The following is a 23,128-nucleotide window of genomic DNA, read 5'->3' as shown; positions in this document are numbered from 1 at the left end:
AATAAGGGTTCTTGTGTATTCAATTTAAGGCATCTTATTTTGACAGTCTTCTTGTAAATTCTGTGGTTGATTCTGTAAACACACTTTTCTCTTTCTCTCATTTTGAAAGCTGCATGCGTTTAGCGACAGGAAGTTTTAGTGTGATAAAAACAACTTTCATTGTTAGCTAATGTTAGCTCACGGCTACCGAACAGCGTATGCAGCAGTGTGCTTGGATCATCTCTAGTGATGGGACGGACTGTGCTGAGGCTTCGGAGCGTGTCGAGAAATCCAGGAAGTCTTTCATGAAGCGCGTATCGAGGCTTGTTTCTTTAAGGACGAGTGATGTCACTGATGACATTTGAAGCCATCACAAATAGTTGAAATGACAATAAAGGTTTTGACCAGTAGGGGGGTTTGTGAGCACATGAAACCTCGAGAAATGAACCTTTTTTTGAAACAATTGGATGGAAAGCTTCTAGGCTTCATGGAGCTTCATCTGGCCATCACTTATCATCTCTGATCGGCCCGTGCAGGTTGATAATATTTGGCACAGCGTGCACACACGCATATGGATCAATCATGAGGGGTAAGGACTGATATTGACAGGTAGACACGTTTCTCTATCATGCTGAAATTGTTTTGAAGAGGAAAGCGGGTGGGCAGCTAAAATTCAGTGCGTGTTTAAGTGTGTGAATGCGTGCGCATGTCTCGGAGGAGACATGGAGAGGTGGGGGTGGGGCTTTGACTGATTGATGGGTGACAGACTCTGCTGAGAAACGGCAACACAACGCAAAATAACTTTATATTATGAATCGTGTAAAAATACTTTCAGTAGCTTGAAATGTGACCCAGCACACAAGACTCTGGCGGGACAGAGAGTTTAGGTTTTTAATGGGAAACACTTTTATAACTGGATTGTAGCAGGTTTCCTTTCTACCACATCCCAGGAAAAACTGCAAGGTTCTCATACAATAACTGAAACTGTGGTGTGTTAGGGTGTAAAGCTTACCACAGTACATCTCATCTGATCCGTCCCCACAGTCATTGACTCCATCACAAACAACTCCAAGTGGACCTGCTGGAACACAGCGACCGTTTTCACAGTGGAACTCCTTCTCTCTGCAGCCACCTACTGGCGAGATAGGGGAGGGAGGCGTAGGGGTAGTCAGCCAGTGGAAACCTGGAGGAGAGGAGAGGAGAAACTTTTTTAGAATATTTTCATTTACCGTACACAAAACCACATAACACCAGCAAAATAACATGACAGGGATGGTCTGGATATTTTCTAAGTGGGGTTTTAATGATGTTTTTATCCACAGACAGTGTATTAACTACAGTGGATGGTAGTCTGCAGGGCCCCAGTATAGAGAAGCAGGAGGAATACTGACATGGCAGCTGAGCAGTGTAGAGCTGTGGACGAGAGTGTAAGTGAAAGTATATTATAGCGACATAAAAAGGTCACAAAAACTCAATAGTAATATCAATATTTAGGTGAATTCTACATTTAGAATACTTGAACCACTTTACCCTGCCAGCAGACAGCTGAACTGAAGCTGTTGTGTATGCTCTCTTTAAAGCCACCAGATTAAAATGACAGTAACAGTCACTTTACCTTGCAGAACATGGGATCGTTGGTTTACCACAACCCAATTTGTTACTTTGTTTGTTGTTATTGTGTGACTTTGGTGAATCTGAACTAATGCTTTAAATCACCAAAGTGATGCTATAACCAGGCGGCAACCTCCAGGTCTGAGCAGTGAGGCAAACCAGGAAGTGCCTTAAACTGCATTCTACAAAAAAAATCCAGCATAGGGTGCTGATGGCGGCTGCAAAAGGATTTTTTTCCATTCATTTTAATACAAAATGAGAAAACTTCTCACTTGATTTATTACCTCAGAAAAAGTTTTTGGGACAACTCTACGGTTTTAATCGCTAGTAAAAAATCTTCTTAAATACAATTTGCTGTTAATAGTTCTAATAATGGCCCCATTTAGAAGAAAATAGAAGATAAAGAATCATATGATTTGGGGTGTGACTACCTTTGATTGACAGGTCACTCACAAGGAGAGCCGTCATCAGGAGAGAAGCAGACCAATGCATATCCACGGCAACGAGTCAATAAAGTTATATATAACGTTATATAGACAGAAAAGAGGAGGTATAGCGGTTTGGGCTCATAACTTTGACCCTTTCACTGTATTTTCACTTAATGACAGTTTATTTGAACGTTTTCTTCAGTAAAAATGTCTTGTTCAGCGTTTGGTTGGACTAACAGACACTCCAAGGAGTCGCTGGTCAGTTTTCTGAGGTCAGTAACAAACATTTTGTTTTTGTTTTTTGCTAGCCAAAACTAACATCCCAGTTAATGCTCCAGTTAATGCTAACATGAATTAGCAGCAGCTTCTCTCAGTCAGGTTGAGGTGTAGAGAGGCTGTAGTCAGTGATCAGATCCCTCTCCTCCTCCACAGTCCAGATATGGTCTGCTCCCCGTATCGGAAACAAGATGGCGACACAAGATGGCTACGAGTGTAAAGCTGAACTCGATGCTTCCATCAGGCCACAAACCAATGGGTGACGTCACGGTGACTACGTCCATTATTTATACAGTCTATGGCTATAACACTGACAAAAAAACAAGTTGACAAATTGACCGACCTAGACAATGGTATACCAATTATAGCATATACTTAAACTGATTTAGATTTTTTTTACGTGGTCAGTTTTTAGGTAGTTAAAGAACATTTTTCTGCTGCCTCTGTCCACAGCAGTACTTTACTTAGCTTTCGTGCCTTTGCTCCTACCTGCTTCTCTAAATTGGGGGTGTGCAGGCCGACATCTACTGTAGGTAATTAACTGACAATACCTCATACAACCTAACTTCAAATAATCCAGCTATCTACTAACCATCTCCACAGCCCATGATCTCAAGTCTAAGGTAGATGCCATTCTGGAAGTCGTGTGGCAGCAGGCGGACAAACTGAGCAGAAACCATCCTGTCCAGTCGGCTCTCTGCCACGCCTCGATCATCATGGTTTCCATTGAAAACCTGGAGGGAGAGTGGTAATACACCAATTAAATGATCTGAAAAAGCAATGGCAAGTGGCCTTCCGTCTAAAGATGCATGTACTTAACTCTAAGGAATCTTGGGCTATTTTGCCCAATTTTTAATCCTTTTCATGTCTTTTTGTGTCTGTAAGTCAATTTGTGTCTTTTTTTGGTCATTTATATCTTTTTAGTTTGTTTTTTTTTTTGGTCATTTTGTGTCTTTTTTGTCATTTTGTGTCTTCTGTGGGTTTTTTGGTCATTCTGTCTTCTCATTTTGTGTCTTTTTTTGGTCATTTTGTGTCTTTTTTTGGTTATTTTGTGTCTTTTTTTGGTTATTTTGTGTCTTTTTTTAGTCATTTTGTGTTTTAGTCCTTTAGTCCAACATAAAATGTGATTTTGAATATTTGTTTTACTTCCAAAACACTATCATGCTCAATAAAAAAATGTAAATGTTGCAAATGTGTACAAAGGTTGCAAATATAACATATAAGAGGATTAAACTGGCCTCATGGAGTTTACAGCCAGAACTTTAGAGGTAAATTTACAGTAGGGCTCCACGCTGCTTTGTTTTCTAGTCTGGATGTGATTTTGGAGACTCCAGAGGGTTAATGGGTTCATGTCTAACCTTGGCTCTGGGCCGGGCGTCTGTAACAAGCTCTTTGTAAGTGTACCACTGTCTGCCGTCCTGGCTGAACTGGAGGTAGAAGCTGGACACAAAAGTGCCAAAGACACCACCACCCTGGAGTAGCACACCTGCAGGAGGGCAGAGGGATGAAAGCATTTTATTTGTCTTACTGACAAATAAGATCATATAGGAATTTGCATTAAGAACAGCAGCATTTCAACCTGTACTTGTTCTAAAGCACTTGCATAAATGTTTACCAGTGATGTTGAATGGTTTCAGCAGGTCTATCTGGAGGTATGGACTTTGTGTGTTGCTCGTGTGTCCCTCAGGGCTCCGCTGTGGTAGGTCCTTATACTCCTCAGGTTCAGGGCTCCAGCCCTGCAGATAAATGGTAAATTCCACATCGAGTTTATGTTGCAGCAGGATAGCAGAGATGGGAAAAATTCCCACGTTTAAGACTTCAAGATGGTTGTATAAATACAGAGTTGGTCATGTGGAGATCAAAATGTCATGTGACAATCAACATGGTCTCACAGGAATCCGTGAAATAGCCACGGATTCGCTTAACTCAAAATCCGTGGAATAGCCACGGAATCACTAAAATTTCCAAACCAATAGGAAAAAATATCCATGGAATAGCCACGGGATATGACTATGTCATGTTGTTCCAAGTCACGTGACTTTTAAGGTCCCGGCGGTCAGAACAAAAAACATGGCGGACAGTTCTCTCATTTTTAGTGAAAAAAAACAATATTTTGACTTAGTTTCTGCATAAAAATGGATTTTGATCACATTTCTAGCGAGAATTTATGTTTTATTTTCTAAATATTCACTCAGTGAATGTACATAATCACTTTGTATGTTGGAATAGCCACGGGATATGACTGTCATTAACTTGCATTGTAGCGAAATCCGTGTCAGTTTCACGGAAATTTGAGTGATTCCGTGGCTATTTCACGGATTCCTGTGAGACCAGGTTCGTGACAATATAGCATATACATTACATTTTGATAATTACATTGAATGACAGTTGTTGCCATCCATAGTTGTTTGGTTTTCAAACACTTCCATATTAGTAGGTGGCATCAACCAATATATTGGACATTTTAACCTGATAATGCAGAAGAAAATGATTACAATTAATCTTAAGGGGGACATGAATGTCTGTACCAAAGCTTGGCAATCCATTCTACAGATGACAAGTCATTTCACTCAAAACCTAAAGTTTAATGTTGCTGAAGGCACAAGAAGTAAAATCAGATAATAACCAAAGACATTCAGATTCTTCCCATGAGACTCTGATGTAATCCATCCAATTATTCTGGTAATATTTTATTTTGGTATAGGGATGAACAACCAAACAACATTGCCATCACTTGAGCCAAACTGCAAGCATGGCTAAGAAACACAGAACATACTGATGACACAAATAAAAGTGTTTGGGAAAAGAAACAAAAGCAGAATTGTGAAATCTACCAACAAACCTCCCTTACATTAGAGCCTTAAGGCCCAGAAGCTCATGTTAGCTAGTTTATATCTACCTATGCACATCAACATTTTCTTTCCAAAGGTCAGGGTGCAATCTACAGCACAGCAGTCTTGAAACTTGAAAGGATTAGCAACTAACACCATCTGGTTGTTAGTAAAAATCTATCAGCTTTGTGTACCTGGAGGTCTGTATGAGGGTCCCAGCCATGGAGGCGCCCTGCTTCAGGGGGGTGACCAGTCTGCTTTGAAGAGGCACTGAAACTGGAGTCTGGAAGAGTCTGAACACCCAGAGGAGACCAACACTCATCTGGACAAAGGAGGAGAGCAAGTGAGCTTCCATTACATTAAATGATGAAATAGCTCAAGTCTTAGATAATAATCATAGATGCTAAAAAAGCTTAAATTGTCTTCCTCCTCCTCACTAACCTCCAGGAGGAAGTGGATATGTGGGAACCACAGGTGTAGTGCCCTCTGCTGGTGTGGAGGTAACCGTGACTGGGCTGATTGTCACAAGAACGGTGATATTTTCTCCTACAGAGGTGATGTAGAATAGAGAGATTAATGTCAGAGAACAATCACTTTGTCGCAGTTTTTGAAACAATGAACTGGATCATATATACACTGTAAAAAATGTAAAAAATAAAAAAAAATGTAAAAAATACAGTGAGTGGGTTTTATACTGTGAATTTAAATGTAAATATCAGCAAAAACCGCAATTTAGGGTTTGCAATTGTGTTTTTGTGACATTATGGTATTTCTCCATTAATTCTCCTTTTATTTTTTTAAATACTTTTATAGTTTAAGTTTTGTACTATTCCTTGATTTACGGTAATTTAGTGTCTACTACGGTGATATACACATTTTTAATATTACGCCTATTTCTGATGCAATTTGATAGTGTTTTACTGTAATTAACATTTTTTTTTTTTTTACAGTGTATGGATTTCTACCATATTGTTGTGGAGGGACAAAAATAGTAGGATCTTTACAAAGATTTTATTTTTCTCATCCTTTTTAGGTCAAATTTTCTTTATCTTTTATCAACAAAAGCTCTTTATACATTTAAAGCTTATTCAATCATGAAAATAAACAAATACAGGTGACATACATGTGAGATATTTCTGTGGTCAGAAGGCAAGGATAGCAAATAATTTTGTTCATCATCAAACAGAAGGACATTTATTCAGTGCCGTTAGCAGAACAGTTTTTACCTTCACAATAACAACACTTGTCTCCCTCTCCAGGCACCAGACTCTGGCCCTGCACAAAAACAACAACATTTGACTCAGTTGCACGTGTGGTAGAGTTGCTATGGAACACAACTATGTAGTGGAAAAGCAAAGGATGCAGAGGAAGCGGAGCTGTGGATTAGACTGTTTACATTAGATAAGATGGAAACATTTAAGAGCACACCGTCACATACTCAAATATATGTGCAAAAATATCCATGCATGTACAGTAAGTGCAGTCACTTTAACGCGTAAACACAATTCCTGTCTTACCTGTGGGCATCCACTGGCAGCGTATGGACAGTAGGGGGAGCACTGCACTGTAAGGTTGGGCAGGCAGTGACACAGCTGGCAGTGGTCTGACCTCCATCTGTCTCCTACTGCATGGGACTGACCCTGGTACTCACACTCCACACAGGGGTCTGTCTGGCACCTGCACACACACACACACACACACACACACACACTAGTTGAAAATGTATGCCGGTGCAGTTAGGGCTGGGCGATATGGACCAAAAGTGATATCTCGATATACAATATATATCCTGATATTTTTATCGCAAAGTGAGAGCAAATGTTCAGTCAAAGTCAAATATGACATGTCACAAGTAGTTTTATTGAAACTGTTTATTTAAGTGAAAATAAATACTGTATAAGAACAAGAGTACCTTTTTTAAAATCAAAGCTCCACAAAGTGCACATTAAAAAAAAAAAAATCTTAAATAAAGGCTGCAGCTTGCCTAGAGCAAGGATCACAGTCCGAATTTGAAGTATATCGATATATGCGATATGGTCTAATTCCATATCACATTGAAAAATATATCGTGTATGTATACACATATATGTGTGTTTGCTCATAAGTGGAATGCATCATAATAGGTTTTCTTCTTTGAGAGGTAATGAAACAGTAAAGTACAGTACAGTGCAGTGGTCAGTAATTATCAGGTGCAGAAATTGAGATCTAAAAAATAAGATCTCATGTGTCTCATTCTGATTTAAACTGCTCATTTGATTTTATAATGTTTGTAAATGTAAAATGTTTGCCTAAAGGCAGTAATAGACAAAAGGTCAAGAGTTCTGTGGATGACAAATATCTACACCAAACTTAAAATCTAAAATTTTTGTTTGTATCTTGCATACAAGGTAGAATGAATGTGCTCAGTAAATTAACAATTCCAGTTTTATACCCATTTATAAAATGTCATGATAGTGGCAATAACAGAGATGTTGGATGTGACACCAAAACATTAAAACTTTAGATTTAGAAGTGTTAGATCGTTTATCTTGTTCTAAGAGTTAATTTCTTAACTCTTTCTTTCTTTTTTAAGTGTTCAACATGCTTATTTCTAGATTTAATAATCTAAATTTAAGAAATCTTGTCAAGTGAAATTATCTGTCCATGCAGCAAGATAATTTCCCTCAGATTTAGTGTTTTTATCTGGTTTTTAGACACACCTTTTTTTCAGTGTGTGCGTCCAGGGAGGGGTTATGTGCCTTGCTCAAGGGCACTACTGTCAATCCTGGTATTCTAACCTGCCACCCTCCAGTTACAAGCCTGATTCCTAACCTCTAGGCCACAGACTAATGAGGCCATAACAGTAGTTAACAGTCCTATGGTGAGGGGGCTACGTACCGCCGGGCTTTCCTGTAAATTCCTCGACATGTCCTCCCGTCTCCGTGCTTGGTGGGGTTGTTTGGACTGCGGAACGACCACTGGACACTCTGAACGCCACACGGCCCCAAACACTCTCCCCACTCAGACCATGACGACCAGCCACAGTGCACTGCAGTGTTACAAAACACACTGTGTGGGATGGCTCACACTTTGTTGTTGATGTTGAAGTGAAACACCAGAGTGGCTGAACTTCACACACTCACCTGAACAGTCTGGGTTGGGCTGGCACCTCTGAGGCCTTCCTCTCTCACAAACACAAATCTCACAGTCCAGCTTCATCTGCTGGCCCGGCCAGTAGCGCACACCTGCCACCTCACACACACACTCCTCTGGTGACACACACTGTTGCATGTGGCTCATCACCTGACCCTCTGGACACCAACAACCTGAAGTTAGAAGAGACACATTGATAGTTAGAAAAAAGCATATGAGGGGAAACTAAAAATGATGTTGGAAATTTCAAAATGGATTACAAGCAGCAATTGAGTGACCTGAGGAGCAGGGTGTGACCGGATCACAGGTGGTCCCACTGCTGATGTGGGCACAGGACAGTGGACAGGGAGCACAGCTGTGTCTCACCAGCCCAGAGGGACAGCTGCTGTTGGCACATCCATCGTCAGGACAAGGCTCTGCAGTGGAACAGGGAAGAAAAGGAAAAAAGTTAATTTTTAATCCTTTAATCCTTCTTAGCATCCCCACAGTCTTTGCAACTCTGCATTTTGATTATATTTTCTTGTTGGGATGAGCCAGCAGTGTTTCCCCTACATACATTCAGCAGCAGCGCACCACCGCTGCTAAATTACGTGCGCCGCTGCTGAAATTTCACATGATCATTAATATCACCACTAATGATTGACATACACTGTGTGAGCACAACAACACACAACGTTATTTTCGACTTGTTTTGAGTCATCAACGAATGCATCAAATCCTGTCTGACCCTCTTAGGACATCAATGTAAAATGTTAACATTCAAGCTTATACACAGTCTATATAGCAAGTAGCACAGGTAGCGTAACGTCAACGTCAACGTAACAGCTTAGCTCCTTAGGGCAGTGAGCGGCAGTGTTGCCAACTTAGTGAATTTGTTGCTAGATTTAGCGACTTTTCAGACCCCCCTAGCGACTATTTTTCAAAAAAGCGACTAGCGACAAATCTATCGACTTTTTCTGGTGTTACTGAAGACTTTCGGAGACTCTTTCTGAGAGTCGAAGCGGCACAGTCCTCCCGCAGGAGTCTCTCCCAGTTGCAGTAACAGAGCCAGAGGGGATGTTAACCCCTTAGCATCCAGTCTGCAAATCATGCATGCGCAAAGTCTCCGCTGGCTGGTTTACAGTCAGTGTCTCTTTTGGGTCACTTTAGCCGGTCCTGAGGAGGAGGGTTGAAATTGTGACAGAAGACAGTGCACTTGCAGTTCTAAACATATTCAGGGTATTTTTTACTCCCTTTTTGTTATTCCTCTCTCCTACAGCGTCCATTACAAGTACATGAACATTTATGCAAATTAGGCGATGACGTCATTTAGTGACTTCTAGCGACTTTTTGTACAGCCAATAGCTTCTTTCCTTACTGAGAAGTTGGCAGCACTGCTCATGGTCACGGACACAGCAACACTGCTGCTGAAAAAAATTCTAGGGAAAACACTGGTCTGGATTGTTTTTTGTCTTTTGCATTTTGGAAAAACACTATCAGCTAAGTTTTTAAGCAACAAACCATGATTTATTTGGTATAAAAAGATCAATTTAGTACCACAAATACAATGAATTAAAAACACATAGTTCCTTTCTTAGTTCTAGTGGTATGAAGTCATGCAGATACTGAGGTTTGGTTAGGAGATATTTGCCTTTACACCAATAACAGTTTTTTTGGTCATTTTGTGTCAGTGTCAATTTCACAGCAATACAAAAATGTTATTTTTAAAATCCCAAAGCACCATACCGTCATTAAATAGAGTCCATGTTACTTTGGAAATTTAATTTTGATCAGTTTAAAGTTAAAACTTGCCTCCTCAATTAGTGTACCTTTGTATTGCTAACCATGAACATTGTTTGTATCATTTTAACTTCAGTTTACAGACAGCTCTTACTAATTTCCATGGGCAGGTTGGATGGTCCAGGAAGCTGTGAACAGCCTCGGCCTCCGTAGCGAGGAGGGATGCAGCCTCTGTGTCTGACCTGAACTCCACCACAACCACTGGAGCAGTTGGACCAGCTCACCCACGGCTGCCACTCACCATCCACTGTAGAGGGAGAAGAGAGAATCACACTTCATGTGTATCAGGACTTTGAGCCAGTTTATTCTGAAACATTTTTATTTTTTAGTTCCTGTCCACCTTCTTACCAGGGCAGGTGGTGTTGAAGCATTGCTGCCTCTGCAGGTCCTGTCCCTGACAGTGGAGCAGTGGATCTCCTGGAGGGCAGCTTCTCTGTCGGCTCATGGAGCCTGTACCACAGGAGGTGCTGCAGGGGCCCCATGGGCCCCAGGAGCTCCAGCTTCTACAGCCCTGCTCATCAGTGGGGCCTCCAGGTGGAGCTGGTGAGGAGTCTGGGCAGTCTCCAACACCATTACACACCTAAGCAACAGGGTGGGGTTAGTGAACAGGAATGGTAATTGAAGGAGGGGGTACAGATGCAGATATATATTTAAGAGCAAACTTAAGACTTAGATTTTAAATTGGCGTTTACCATTTTTAGAGATTTTTCTGCTCATGCATCTTAGTTTTACATCTTCTCTTTTATTTGTTTATTTATTTGCTACTATTTATTAGTCTATCTATATATATATATATATATATATATACATATATATATATTATCATGCTCTACTTTTAATTATTTATTTATTGTTTTTATCTTTTTTATGTAGCTTTTTTTTTACTTTTTATTGTTATCATTATTTACTTTTGTTTTTATTTTATTTTATCTTAACTTACTTTATTTTTTATTTTTTTATGATTTAAAAAAAATATATATTATTATTATTATTATTATTATTATTACTTTCTCCTTTTTATGTGAAGCACTTTGTGTTACATCTCTCTTGTATGAAACACTTTTTTTGTACTATTTCTAGACAAGAAAAGAACTGTAAGGAAATTCTGTCCAAATCCTCAGATTCACAAAAAGGTCTAGTAGGAGATAATGCTATTATACAATACAACAACTAACTTAACCTAATCAATCACCCACTACCACCTAAATATATTATATAGTGTGGCTTGCTGGTGATGGATATCATGTGGGACATAGACGTACCATGTTGAAGGGGACACAGGACCCATCCATACAGGTAAACTCTGGACAGGGGACGGTGGTGTTTCTACCACCAGGGGGAACTGGTGAGACAGTTTTATCTGGACAGAGCAAGAATTAAAAAAATATTATTGAACATACCACAGATTTCAATATCTGTCACCATCAAATGTGTTTCTTCCTTTGCTTCTTCCTCTATCTATGCTTCCCTTCCTTCATTCCTTTTTTATTCCTATGTTTCGGTCTTTGAACATAACAAAGAACATTTTGTCAGGTCTTTTTTAGAACCTTGCTCGAACTCTTCACTCCATCTCTCCACACTTCTGTGCTCACCTCTCTCCTCCTCATCTCATGAGAACTCACCACACACCAACTCATCATCGCCCCGTGGACAGTCTGGGACGCCGTTGCACACTTGTGACATGTTCACACAGGTACGGTTGTCGCACAGGAAGCTGCCTGGACAGGGAGGTATCCTAGTAGAGCCTAGTAGACAGACATAATTATATTAAGTGCTCAGTATTTCTGTGGCCTGGTGACATAAAACTTTTCTTAACACTCACACCTTTACATTTTAATTAACATTATCAGATATCAGATTTCCTTTATTGTCATTGCACAGAGTAACAAGTACTAGAACAATGAAATTAGCGATCAACCCGTCCAAAACGTATAATTAAACACACATACAATATGACAGAGGTGAACAGGACAGGGATGAAAGAAAAGAAATACAGCACAACGTGAGGAGACGTGTTGCAACCTACCACAGTTGTCGATACTCTCGTCTGAGGCGTCCCTGCAGTGTGGTGTCCCATCACAGAGCTGCTGGTAGTCCACACACTGGTCCCCACTGGAGCAAAGCACCTGTCCAGGGCCACAGGGGGCGCTACACTGCTGCTCATCACTACCATCCATACAGTCTGTTTCCCCATCACAGCGCCAGGCCTGAGGCACACACTGCGCAACTGTGGCACAGCTGAACTCATTGGACCTACAAGCTGGAGACAAAGCTGGTTTAACCATATGGGCAAGTGGGCAATTGCCCAGGGGCCCACGCCCTCTAAAGGGCCCAGGGCAGTGTGGGCACAAGCAAAATATCTGGTTATCCCTCGCTTATATGTTAAACTGTCCATCGGAGCCGTTGCTCAAAAATGAATTTTGAGGTGATTTCAGGGTGATTTCTGTTTAAAATGAGCTGAGGACCAAAATGCTACTTGATTCTAGATTCTTGATTTTTGTTTGTGTCTTGTCTTCCTCTGTGATGCCTCTATCAATTCAATACATTTGTGCTGCTGGGAATGGTTATTTGAATGCTTACTTATTTTTTTGTGAAAATTGAGGACCCTTCCTTCCCTATCTTTTTCTATCTTTTTGTACGGTGTCCTTTAGTGCCAAGAAAGGCGCCTCTCAAATAAAATGTATTATTTTTATTATTATTATTTATGTAGTGGGTCAATTTTGCCAGATTATACTGATGCTGATGTGTTTTGTTTTCATAACATCATATGTGAGTGAGTGGCTTGACAAGAGGACATAGTGGTGCATTTGTAGTTCTATGAGCGTTTGCACATCTGTACATTAAAAAAATGCACTTGATGACAGTTAGTTATTGATGTATTGAGTAAATTAACTGTATATTACTGTAATTGATTCTGTATTTTGCCAGATTATGGTGATTCTGGGGTTGTGATGATGGGACCCTTGAATATTGTTGCCCAGGGTTACAGCAAAGTGTTAATGTGGCCCTGGCTGGAGACACACTGGGTGTGTAAGAGAAACATTTAATTACAGACGAAATATCATCCCAACTTTCAGTCATTACCTGAAGTGGGCGTGGTCGGGGTGACAGGTGAGGGTGATGGTGTCACAATAACAGTTAAGCAGTTGGTTCGATTCTCATCCTCTCCACCTGGACAGTCTGTTGTCCCATCACACAACTTAGTGGTGGCAACACATGTCCCGTCCCTGCAGGCAAACTGGTCAGGAGCACAGGTCACTGCAACACACAAAATATTACATTTGACCACTTATTCAAACCATGCAGGACGGAATTATTAAAAACATGTATTTACACTGCAAAAACCAACCGACAAAAAAAAAAAGAAATAAATAACTAGAATTAAACAAATACATGCTCGAAACAAGTTAAATTATCTGCCAGTGCAGTAAGTACATTTTTCTTTGTAAGAATTCTTTAAATAAGTAAAAATATCTTGGCACTGGAAAAAAAAACAATGATGTCTTGAAATAATGAGCCCAAATATACTTATTTTGAGCAATTGTGGCTTGAATAGCCCAACTAGTAACATTAAAATAAGCCAGCAATACTTGAAACTAGCATGTTTTTTTCTCATTTCAGTATCTATGGGTAGTTACTGGTGGTAGAAAATACTTTTGAAATAGTATTCAAGCTACATGAAACTAAAACTCTCAACTGGAGCCAATATTTTAGGTAAAAACTCACCATATTCAACAGTTGAAAAGATTGAAAAGCATGAAAAAGCTCAAAATGTCAATCCTAAAAACAAGTCTTTAAACAATAAGATAATAACATAAGCACATAATACTAATACTAATAATTAACTAAGCACATAAAGCTATGGTCAGTAGGTAAATTATACTCAAATCAATATAATTAAGATACTATTGCTAGATATAAGAAGAAAATACTTGGAAAGCTTCATGTTTTTGCAGTGTAACTTGACACAATTAAATGCTGTATTTCTATTTGTACCTTTACTTGGACAGACGGCTTCGTCTGTTCCAGAGGGACAGTCCCTGTGTCCGTCACACACTCTGTCTGCAGGGACACACTGGTCCCCAGGGCACTGAAACTCTCCTGGTGCACACACACACCTAAAACCAGCCAAAACATTTAGGTTATGATGACATCATGCGGTTTAATCCATCAGTCACTGGATGAGTGCTGCTAAGAAACAAAATAAAATACAATCTGTAGACAGAAATCAATAAGAGAATACCAAATACCAAGGTTCCACAGAACAGAAAACACACCCTCTCTCATCACTTAGGTCCCCACAGTCATCATGTCCGTCACAGCGGTGCAGGTAGAGAATACAACGTCCTCCAGCACACAGGAACTGCCCCTCATCACACACCACACCACAGTCTGGATCAACAAACACAGTATATCACAGTCAAATACAAACCATAAAATAAAGTTTTTTTTTGTTTTTTTTAAATAACAAACAGGCATTTCTTTTATTGGACACAAACATAATTCAAAGAAAAATAAAAACAAAATAAATACAATGTATAGTGAAACAAACATACCAAAGAATATATTTGTTATATAGTGCTCCTCTTTTTCAATCTTTTTTAAGGAGTGAAGATTTTCAAGTCATTTTTAAATTCCACAGATGTTTGAGTAACTTTTAATAAATCTACATTTGTGCAAATAAAATTTACCCACAATCAAAATATAAAACATTAGTTTGTTTTCCATGATGTGATGTGATATTGATTTCCTTTTTGTTCATTTTTTTTTGTTTTACAAAACAAAAGTTCACAAACTGAGATTTTAATGAGATATTTGATTGTAGAAGTGTAACAAATGCAACAGTCTTCATTTTAACAATGGAATAAAATAAACACATTCTTTTTTTCTTTTCTTTTTTTTTTCATACAATAGAGTTTTGATAGAGCACTCTTCAAGTCATGATCAAGGTTAGAATAGTTTCGGATATTTTATAAGTCTTAGTTTTAATTTCGTTGTGAATTTTTCTTTTCAAATTCAGTTAGGTTTTTAGAGTGAGTTTACTTGTTTTAGTTTAGTTTTTATTTATTGAAAATGCTAAGTTTTAGTTTAGTTTTTAATAGTTTTATTGTTAGTTTCTTTTTTTTAATGGGCTATGTGTTGGGTGCCAGATTCAAAGAGGTCGTAATTAATTTTGCCTTTATTTCCTTTGGTTTATCCATTTCAGCCCCATAAGGTTATTAACTCTTTCAGTTCCAGGTGTTTTGAATTTTGGTTGGAGTAAAGACATCCCAGTCTCAGTAAACATATTTACCATGTGTTCCTGTATGTTCACTAACAGTATCCTCTTTCTAATAGGAACTGGATTATGTATGAAAAAAGTTGACAAAGACGAAAACGAAGGAGATTTTCACTATAATTTTAGTTAGTTTTAGTTAGTTTTTGTAACCACACAATACAGTTTCAGTTAGTTATCGTTTTTTATATATATTTATTTAAATAAAAATGAACATATTTAAATAACATATATATTCATATGGTTTAATCAGCATGGAATATGTTTAAAAAAACTAAAAAAACTAATAATAATTTTGGCATTTAATCACAATTTAAGTGAAAGAACATCTGCCCCCCCTTCAATTATGTAAATATCAACTTTAATTGATGCACCTGTCTTGTGTTAATTTATTTTTTTCAGTTAACAAAATCGTTTTTTCAATTCTAGTTTTCATTACTTTGTTAGCTTTCGTTAACTAATCGTTTAATAACTATAATAACCTTGATGCTGATTACCTTGCTCATCAGACCCGTCAGCGAAGCCACAGTCCAGCCGTCCGTCACACACTCGGCTGGCTGGCAGACACTTTCCATTGGAACACTGAAACTCTCCTGGTGGGCACAGAGGCATCGGGGTGGCAGGTCCACAAAACTCCTCATCTGATTGGTCAGCACAGTCTGGGTGGCCATCACAACGCAGAGCCAGGTTCAAACATGGTCCACTGCAGAGGTTGGGGCCAATTCATTTTAATCACTACAGAAAGTCTATGTGCAAAGAACATTTGGCAAACTGTTGTAGTGGGGCGATGTCTACCAAACGATATGACGATGTCCATAGTGAAACATCACAGCACATTACATTAAGCATTTTAGCTTGTTAATATTTAGCATCTTACTGTAACATTCTAGCCCTATGCTTGAATGAATACAATAAGTCATTTTGCGGGCACCCTACAATAAACAAAACGTGAACGTTTTTAGCTTGTTTGTGGCAGAATGAAAGGTTAGTGGCTTGTAATGTCATTAGGATTCATCCTCTGGAGACTATGAACGGATTTACCAAGTTTTGTGGGAATCTATTCCAAATGCCCAGATGTTTTACTCTGGGATAGAGTTTTGGAAGCTAACAAACAAACAAACTTAAAAACAAACAAAACAAACAAACACTCAAACAACAAAATTACAAAATTAAAAATGCAAAGTCTATCTTGAAAATAAATGCCTCTATTCACCAATAAAAGGCTTGAAATTATGACCTCATGGTAGGGCTGGGCGATATGTATCGATATAAAAAATATATTGATATATTTTTAAATGTGATATTGAATTAGACCATATCGCATACATCGATATAGTTCATTTTTTTTTCTTTATATATAAATGCTGCCCTTACTAGGGTTTGTCATATTTAGTTCATTTGTAATGTTCGTTATTCTTTTCTCATACGAATATATTTATTTCAGAAAAAATATTGACCTATTTAAGTTCATAGGCTGAACTTAAATAAGATATTTTCTTATTTAAAGGTGCACTTTATGGAGCTTTGATCTTTTTTTTTTTTTAAAAAAACCTATTCCTGTTGTTATACAGTACTTATGTTCACTTGAATAAACGGTTTCAATAAAACTACTTGTGACATGTCATATTTGGCTTTGAATTTGACTGGACATTTGCTTTCACTTATAATAATGATATGATATGATAAAAATATCAGGATATGTATCGTATATCGATATTCGGCCTAAATATATCGGGATATGACTTTTGGTCCATATCGCCCAGCCCTACCTCATGGTCCAATATCTTAGTTATTCGTCATCCTAATCTCCAGAGTTACTGTCCTTGTTGATAAACTGAAGTGAGATGATTCACCTTGGCGAGCTGGTACAGTGGAACTGGTCTGGAGAGCAGGTGGATGGGCAAATCTCATCTGAACCATCGCCACAGTCATTCTCGTTGTCACACACCCACTGGGAGGGGATGCAGCGCCCCCCAGCACAGGTAAACTCTGACTCCAGACATGGAGGAGAGACAGGAGGACAAGCCACGCCCTCACACTGCCAAACACCATCCTCACAGGAACTGGACACAGAAGAAAGTGACTTAGCTTTGATTAGTGTAAGAAAAAGAGTGAAGTATGTAGACTGACTGACCAGTTCTGGCAGTGTTGAGTGACGGTGGTTCCAGGTGGAAACATGGAACCCTCCCACTCACATGGACACTGAATGGGAACTACACAGCTGTCCCCTGTAGAATAGAAAACAAACTGACCATTCTGCTATACTTAGATTTAGATTAGATTAGATTTGACTTTATTAATCCCACAATGGGGAAATTTCTTTGTTACAGCCGCAAAATTTCACACAATTTTTAAGATAGAATAAAAAAACAATCGAAGGAAAGACATTTAACAATATACAATATATACAATAATAATAATATAATATATACAACTTAGTGCAAATTAAGTGGAGAATGTGCAGAGTGCAGAGTGTTTGTCTGGAGGGTGACGAGACAATATGGTCTGAATAAAGTCAAGAGTCTTTCTTATCAGGCCATTTTGTTTTTTCCTGAGGGTAGAATGGTGGCATGATGTTTTGAAAATTTTGGCCTATTGGTGGAGTAAATTGGCTAAGAGCTACCTACAGACGCTTTTGATAGACATTCTAAGCGCCCAATAAACGGCTCCGGAGGATCGTAAACCACACCTCCTCTACGGAGAAATCCATTGCTCGTTGCCAGACTAGACCTCATTTGAGAATAGTCTGGTGTTAGCCAGGCTAGGAGTAAATATCAGGGACCACCAAAATGTATCCTCTGGACAATGTATACACTGCAAAAAAGGTGTGTCTAAAAACAAGATAAAAACACTAAATCTGAGGGAAATGATCTTGCTGCATGGACAGATAATTTCACTTGACAAGATTTGTTAAATTAAGATTATCAAATCTAGAAATTAGTATGTTGTACGCTAAAAATAAGAAATTAACTCTTAAAACAAGATAAATTAAAGCTGCCAGCAGTGATGAACTGGCCCGAGCAGAGTGACCTGCAAATTATTTGTTTCTTATCAAGATAAAAAAAAAATTAGATTTAGAAGTGTTACATAATTTATCTTGTTTTAAGAGAACAATTAGAACAATCTTAATTTAAGAAATCTTGTCAAGTGACACCCCTGTTTTGCAGTGTAATGATGATTTCATGAAAAACCTATTAGTATAATAGATAAGTTTTCATGGTGTTTGTCAAATGTTTATGGACTTTTGATCAGACTAAGTATCTAAGTCAAGATCAAAATACATTTTTCTGTTTATCCACTTTTGCATAAAACTTAAAAATTACAAGTACCAAAAGTAGAGGAAAAAAGCACTGCTTGCAAAGTACTAGGCTTAGCTTAGATGCTGGAGGTGTTAACTATCAAACGACAGATCAGATTTTCCCTTATTGTAATTGCACAGTAACAAGTACGAGGACAACCCGTCCAAACGTATACTTTAAACACACATACAATACGACAGAGGTGGACAGGACAGGGAGACAGAGATGAAAGAAAAGAAATACAGCACAACGTGAGGAGAGGAAAGGAGGAAAAAACAATTTAAAAAAAACTCAGCAACATAAGCACAACACAACAACAATTTCCTTCAAAGTGTATTTCACCCTCAGTAATTCAGGATTAGTTCGGTGAATGTGGTTTACCGTGTCGGACTGTGCCAGCAGGACAGAAGCATCCCTCCACACAGGACAGAGCGTCACACTGAGAGTGAGGACTTTTCTGAACACTGGGACATGAGGGAGAGCAAGCTGGACCACAGGGATCATACACCAGCCCGTTCTCACACTGCAGAGCTGCCAGGAAAAAAGGAGAATACAATAAAAAAGGACAAAGGTTTAACAAACACAAGGAGTAAAGGAGAAGATTGACCGTGCTAGTGTTGGTCTGTGTGTGCATCCTGTCCTTGACATACGACAGAGCTCCTGGGACCTCCAGCGGATGTAGACCCCTCTGCGGTTACACTCTTCAGCATAGGCAGCAATGGCTGTACAGACACATTCACAGTCCCCACCTGAGTCACAGCTAAAATACACAAATGAATAAATGAATGCATGGTAAAAAATGAAAATTAAAAGGCAATTAGGGTACTTTATGCTTAGGATGGAAACAATCCTTACATCTGTTCAATTCAAGAGAACACTGTACAGTTTTTTAGCAATATTTTGCCAATTGGTGGCAGTACTGGACCACAAATGGTACCAATATACCAATTACAGTTTTTCTCAGTGGCTTTGATGCATTTCTCATATAAATATTAACATTTACACAACAGTTAGTCATGTGTGCACATCATAGTAGCAGTTTCTCATTCCTTACAAAACATTACAAATGCTTTTGGACATGCATCCATTGCTTTCATACAGCTCTCTGCTGTTTTATAACATTATCATTCCATATTCCATATAAAACTAATAGTCCTCATTTCATTTCTTGAGTCATTACATACAAAAAATTTGAACTAGTTGTCATAATCTGTAAAGCAGGTTTTATATAATTTTTCGAAATCTTTTTTTTCCTGAAAATGTCTCTGGAATTGAATAATTTGACTATCTTGTTCATAAACATGGTGTCAGGACTTTTCATCTTGATGTCACTGACACTCATTGACATGAATACTTGCTTTTGAGGAATGAGCTATGACTCCATTTTGAGCAAGTGACACGTTTTTGCAGATTATGAACTCGGTTTTGCAGTTTGTACTAATTGTTCTGAGAAATGCATTAACTGTTGCGCAAATGTTAATAGAGATGTGAGAAATGTACCAAAGCGAGTGAAAAAACTGTAAAGACCATAAGAAAGGAAGGAATTCCAGTTTAACTCTTATTGCGTGTTTCAGACCATTAAAAAGGGCTTTACAAATGTACAAAGGAAAGGAAGTCATTCAGTATGTTTTTTAGGGATTTAAGTTTATATACACTTATTTTGGTGAGACAGGCGGAATGTATATGACTGCAGTTTCGTATTGTAGCCGAGTGACTCAACAAGCTTGTGAGAATATAGTAGAATATTGTGCATCATCAGACAGTCTTAGTTGTCATACAGTTGTTTATTCCCATATATGGGGGAGAAATTGTCCAATAGGTTATAAATAATATCTGTAGAATCAGTGCACAGGTTGAGAAATGCTGAGAAAGCATCTCTTTGCAAAGAGCACAGCTACTGCACATAGTAGAGGACATCTTTTGAGATTATTTTGAGATACCCAGTATAGATTATAACTCACCCACAAGCATCAAAGACACACCAGTCATAGTACTGCTGGAAGGGCACCTCAGAGTGGCACTGAGAGAAGAGCTCCTGAGTCAGGATTGCACATCTCTTCCTGGCCCAGTTCACCCTGTGGGGGTTAATCTGAACAGGACAAAGATAAGTCAGTTTGCTTTTGCATGTAGGTGTATGAGAAAGACAAAGCAAAAGACAGTTTAACATCAACATTTCATTTGCTATAGGTAGGTAAATCCAAGTCTAAATCTAATGCTCCTGCAGGTGTGTGTGTGTGTGTGTGTGTGTTATGTGTATGTGCGAAATAACGAAAACTAGAATTGAAAAACATTTTCGTTAACTGAAATAAAAATAAAAACGAGGGTTTTTAAAAAAAAAAAAATTTAAAAGGTTAACTAACTTATTTTGTGGTTACAAAACTAACTAAAATTACAGTGAAAATTTCCCTCGTTTTTGTCTTTGTCAACTTTTTCATACATAAACCTTTTTGGTTGATATGAAATCTATTTCATCTATCTGGTTTTAGGACTTAATAAACTTATTGGAGCTGAGATGGATCAGACAAAGGAAACAAAGGCAACAATTATTATGACTTTTTTGAATCTGGTACCCAAAAAATACCCCATTACAAAAAACTAAAACTAACACTAAAGCTAATAAAAACTAAATAAAACTAATTAAAACTAACTGAATTTGAAAACAAAAATTGACAATGAAATTAAAACTAAAACTAATGAAAAATCCCAAACTATTATAACCTTGGTGTGTGTGTGTGTGTATGTATTAAACTCACAGCACAGGGGTCTCGAAGGTCCTGGTCTGCCACGTCAGGACAGGAGGGACTGACCTTCCAGGAGTTACCAAACAGCTCAGCTGTAGACTCCACGATGCCCTGCCGTGTAGTGAAGTCATTTTCTGTGTCCCCATCAAAGTTGCCACACAGTCCCCCGACTCGCCCACGCAGGTGGGCCGCCAGACGCACATACACACGCATTCCTGGAGAGTCAGACGACATGTGAGATGACAACTACATTACCACTGCATCCACATCGACAGGGGACTGCAGTTACTATATTGTTGAATACTTCTTCCTCATCAACATCACCGATGTAATTGTGTCCATTAGCTCTTTACGTAAGTAAAAAACAGCAATTTTCACGTTTAAATTACTTGTTTAATATAGTGTTTTTTTTCCTTTGGTAGGACATAATATAAACCACATTTTATACATTTTCATAAGAAAGCATAGGAACTATTCAACACGTTGACCTATGAATATAAAATAACATTTATAACTATATGACTTTAGAGACCTTTCAGGGTCAGGTGTCTCGACCATGTGTGAAAGGTTATTAAAGATTATAGAAGTTAATGTGTGTCCTACCTCCATCCCACAGCAGCGTGACCCCCAGTCTGGAGGAAAGGGAGACAAACAGGCCGACTCTTTCCAAAGTCAGACCACTGCCACTGTAAGACTTTGGGAGACTAACTGGCATCCCATTTACTGTCACAGCTTTACCTAGAGGAGAGAGACAAGAAAGCTATTTCTCAGGCAAGTAGGGTATCTCCTAAAACAGGGGTCGGCAACCTTTACGAACAAAAGAGCCATTTTTGGACAAAAAAAAGACAAATAATGTCGGAACGGATCCGCAAACCTTATTTTGAGCCTCACAATGAAGATTTAACAGCCTACTGAGTCTAAATTAGCCTACCAACATTACTAATAAGTAATAATGAGCATTTATTGATATGATTTTGTCAGAATGCAGTGAGGAGCCAAGTGCAAATGAGGCTGGACACCAAAAAAAAATATCTCAGATTTGGAATCGAAAGCTTGTCTAGCTAGAGAAACTCAAAACTAGACTTGAAGTTGGCAAAATGTAGATGTCAAGGTGCCGGGCTGTAGAAGTTTTAATATTGTTTATAGGGAAAACAAAAATAACTGTTCATGTCGTATGATTTTTTTGTCACAGCCACAGGGAGCCACTGCAGATGGCCCAAAGAGCTACATGTGGCTTTGGAGCCACAGGTTGCCTTCCCCTGCCCTAAAACATAGTCCCCCAACTTTCTATCATCATCCCCTGCTATGACACATCTCTCCTACCTCTCAGCAGGTGTATGACGGTATTCCCAAGGCTCAGAGTGACCGACTTCGTGCAGGTGACCCCGGTGCTCCCGCATGGCACATTCTCTGCAATAACACTGAACAAACCACTGGTCTCCCTCGCCAGCACGTATTGGCAGTCGCCCAGGAAAGAGAAACAGCGGCCGTCGAATGTCACATAATGCGGGTCACCTGTTGCCACGCACACACCGGCACAGGCCGACTGGCTGCAGTGCCAGCGGCGCTCCTTACACAAGCTGCAAGGATGAATGAAGACAAGTTAAGATAGTTAAATGTTAAAGGGATGTGATGCAATGAGACAACTGCAGACATTACCATGTGTTGCAGTCTTTAGTGATGGTGTCGTTGCTGTAGTAAAGTCGACCATTATGGTGACATGGGCACTCATCTGGCAGAACACACTGATCGCCCTGAAATAGACCATAATAGACAT

General features: G+C 38.9%; 1 protein-coding gene across 1 annotated transcript in view; it reads right to left on the bottom strand.

Annotated features, from left to right (window-relative positions):
* The window catches only part of sspo (SCO-spondin), a 138,349-nt gene that overhangs the window by 95,286 nt on the left and 19,935 nt on the right, over positions 1-23,128 (bottom strand). Inside the window, exons 19-47 of the mRNA XM_059327455.1 lie at positions 23,011-23,105; positions 22,675-22,931; positions 21,955-22,089; positions 21,364-21,566; positions 20,572-20,699; positions 19,261-19,370; positions 18,992-19,141; positions 17,446-17,539; positions 17,165-17,374; positions 15,809-16,014; positions 14,314-14,428; positions 14,033-14,154; positions 13,121-13,294; positions 12,063-12,296; positions 11,659-11,781; positions 11,299-11,396; positions 10,385-10,616; positions 10,131-10,283; positions 8,536-8,673; positions 8,248-8,430; positions 8,003-8,153; positions 6,643-6,802; positions 6,352-6,400; positions 5,567-5,668; positions 5,320-5,447; positions 3,910-4,030; positions 3,653-3,780; positions 2,887-3,028; positions 992-1,123 (exon numbers count right to left, since the gene is read on the bottom strand). Coding sequence (XP_059183438.1) covers positions 992-1,123; positions 2,887-3,028; positions 3,653-3,780; positions 3,910-4,030; positions 5,320-5,447; positions 5,567-5,668; positions 6,352-6,400; positions 6,643-6,802; positions 8,003-8,153; positions 8,248-8,430; positions 8,536-8,673; positions 10,131-10,283; positions 10,385-10,616; positions 11,299-11,396; positions 11,659-11,781; positions 12,063-12,296; positions 13,121-13,294; positions 14,033-14,154; positions 14,314-14,428; positions 15,809-16,014; positions 17,165-17,374; positions 17,446-17,539; positions 18,992-19,141; positions 19,261-19,370; positions 20,572-20,699; positions 21,364-21,566; positions 21,955-22,089; positions 22,675-22,931; positions 23,011-23,105 — 4,273 coding nt within the window. The remainder of the gene's footprint in view (positions 1-991; positions 1,124-2,886; positions 3,029-3,652; positions 3,781-3,909; positions 4,031-5,319; positions 5,448-5,566; positions 5,669-6,351; positions 6,401-6,642; positions 6,803-8,002; positions 8,154-8,247; positions 8,431-8,535; positions 8,674-10,130; positions 10,284-10,384; positions 10,617-11,298; positions 11,397-11,658; positions 11,782-12,062; positions 12,297-13,120; positions 13,295-14,032; positions 14,155-14,313; positions 14,429-15,808; positions 16,015-17,164; positions 17,375-17,445; positions 17,540-18,991; positions 19,142-19,260; positions 19,371-20,571; positions 20,700-21,363; positions 21,567-21,954; positions 22,090-22,674; positions 22,932-23,010; positions 23,106-23,128) is intronic.

The sequence above is a fragment of the Centropristis striata genome, chromosome 23 (assembly GCF_030273125.1).
Source record: "Centropristis striata isolate RG_2023a ecotype Rhode Island chromosome 23, C.striata_1.0, whole genome shotgun sequence".
NCBI classification, from domain to species: domain Eukaryota; kingdom Metazoa; phylum Chordata; class Actinopteri; order Perciformes; family Serranidae; genus Centropristis; species Centropristis striata.
The sequence above is the reverse complement of the archived record's forward strand: the minus strand, read 5'-3'. Positions and strand labels throughout refer to the sequence as shown.